The 2,278-nt window shown below is 66.3% G+C and overlaps 1 protein-coding gene across 1 annotated transcript in view; it reads right to left on the reverse strand.

Annotated features, from left to right (window-relative positions):
* EGFL7 (EGF-like-domain, multiple 7) overlaps nucleotides 1-2,270 on the reverse strand; it is a 5,378-nt gene extending 3,108 nt beyond the window's left edge. Inside the window, exons 1-2 of the mRNA XM_010843790.1 lie at nucleotides 877-2,270; nucleotides 557-673 (exon numbers count right to left, since the gene is read on the reverse strand). Of these exons, the coding sequence (XP_010842092.1) occupies nucleotides 557-673; nucleotides 877-956 (197 nt within the window). The 5' untranslated portion in view covers nucleotides 957-2,270. The remainder of the gene's footprint in view (nucleotides 1-556; nucleotides 674-876) is intronic.
* Nucleotides 2,271-2,278: the final 8 nt, after the last annotated feature.

The raw sequence follows: 2,278 nt of genomic DNA on the forward strand, positions 1-2,278 counted from the left end.
CCCACCAGAGGTCTTTAAGAACTTCACAGAAAACAGAATCTTTCCCAACCACATTACATCCCCGCAGCAAAGAACGAGAGATTCTACCCCCCGCCCACCCCCCAGCCCATGCTGGCTCAGACTGGGACGTGCTGGGTCTTGGGGGAGGGGAAGGATCTCCATCTGTAACTGTTGGGGGGCTGCCAAGGGAAGGGGGTGCTCCCTGGAGCCCAGAGGGCAGGACCAGGAAGAGGCAAGTTTCAGGGAACCAAGAGGGTAAAATCTTGCAGCCAACGATGCTGGGTGTGGGGGGGAGTGTCCCCAAAGTGGAGGGGGGCAGACAAGGTGGGGGACCCCTTTAAAATGAGGGTTGGGGGGCCGACGCGCCGGACAGCCCTGGAGTGGCTGGTTCTTGCGGTTACGGTTACGGCAGTCACTTCCTGAGTCCGGGGCCGCCCAGGTACACGAGACTCGTCTCCAGCACACACTCGGACCCGGCCTCCGCAAGGCCTTTCACTGCTCGGGGCCCTCCCAGCCCCAGGGCGTGCGTGTGGCGGGCAGCGGTGGGGGCGCTCACCGGTAGGTGCTGCAGGCACGGTAGCCGTCGCAGGTGGTGAGGAAGGGCTGGTACACACGCTGCACGAAGGACTCGGACTCGGGGCCCTGGGGAGCCCCGACGACGCACACCCTGCGTCTGCGGGGGCGGGGAGGGGCGGGGCCAGGAAGTCAGCAGTGTCCCAGGGCTGGGACCCTCCAACCCTGGAGCCCAGGGGAGCCGGGCACCTGGGCAGGGGATTCCCCGACGGCACCCTCAGCAGGGACTGCAGGGAGACGCCAGCTCCCTGGACACTGGGGGCTGCCCCCAGGGAGGGCTGAGGGCCCCAAGCCCCGGCTCACCCAGGCCGGTAGACGTGCTCCATGCCGCCCGCTGCCAGCACCAGGAACCAGAGTGGAAGCAGCTCCTGGGAGCCCCACATGGCCTGAGTTTCCGGGTGGAACGGCCTCCTCCTCGGGGTGGCCTGGAGCACAGAGCACAGCCCTGTAAGTCCCTCTGCCAGACCCCCTCGAGCCAGCACCACGGGAGAGATGGTCCCCTCGGCTCGTGATGCCTGCCCGGCTCAGCTGCTTCGTTGGGGCCTCTCACCATGGCGGGGGAGCCCCCACGGCCAGTGCTAGCTCTCCTCACCCCCAGCCCGCCTGGACAAGGAGGCCGGCCCTCACCAGCCACATACAGTCCACCCCCGGACCACAGAAGGGCCAGGACATCGGGGTCTGGAAATGGAAGCTGATGCCCTTGCCTGGGGAGAGACCCACCTGGGCCCTGCTGGGCTCGGTCAGGTTCACCGGGGAAGGCGGGGGCTGAGGGGGGACCACCCCTCCCTCCCCTGGCTGGGCTTGGGGCCCTCCCACAGCAGGGCAGGGCTTGTACCCCAAACCTCGGTCTGCACATGGGGTGTCATGGCAGGCCTGAAACCCACCCCAGCTGGCTTGGCCCTGGCAGCCTTCAAGGACCTCAAGTGCCAGACCTGGGAGCCTGGGGGTATAGGTGCCCGGAAGGCAGGAGGTCCTCCTGGGGTGGGTCCGGGGCCTGTCCTTGGGAAGGATCACTCCTATGCTGGGGCCTGAACCACACGGGGCAAACCGCCTCCAGGGCGCCCAAGACAGTGGCTCCATCAGGCCCCGGATGGTGGGGGGGTTGGAGCAGCACCCCTTCTGCCAGTGGAGCCGATCACATCCCTGTCCTGGCAGCAGGTGGGAGCCAGGGAGGCTAGAGAGCGATTTCTGGGAATGAGAGAAAGCCTAGCCCAGAATTAACTCCGTGAGTGACAAGCCACGGGGACTGGAGCAGGGCTGCCGTCGCTGTGTGCCAAGAGTCTGGGGAGCGCTCTGCTCCCCTGCTCCAGGAGCCCCATCTGAGACCCCCCCAGGATCCCCCGAAGGACAGGGTACAGGAAGGAGCTGAGCTTGTGTGTGTGCTGGGGGCAGGTAGCAGAGTCTGGGTACAGTCGCCTCCCTCCCTGGGACTCAGTTTCCTCTGGCTCTGACGGTCAGTCCCATAGACAGGGATCACCATGAGCATCGCTGAGCCCTGTATCCACACTGGGGTTCAGCTGGGCGCTCGGTCCAGGCCCTCACCCGCCACACCACACGGCCCTAGAGCTGCACGAGGGTCCTTCCTGTGAGCCTCCCCCCCCATTCTCTGTTGATGGCCTGCGAGGGGAGGGCTGGGTGGCCAAGCAGGCAGAGGCTGCAGCGGGCAACTGAGGTGCTGGATTTAGTTTGGGGACGGCGGGGGGGG

The sequence above is a fragment of the Bison bison genome, unplaced genomic scaffold (assembly GCF_000754665.1).
Source record: "Bison bison bison isolate TAMUID 2011002044 unplaced genomic scaffold, Bison_UMD1.0 scf7180017847734, whole genome shotgun sequence".
Lineage (NCBI taxonomy): Eukaryota > Metazoa > Chordata > Mammalia > Artiodactyla > Bovidae > Bison > Bison bison.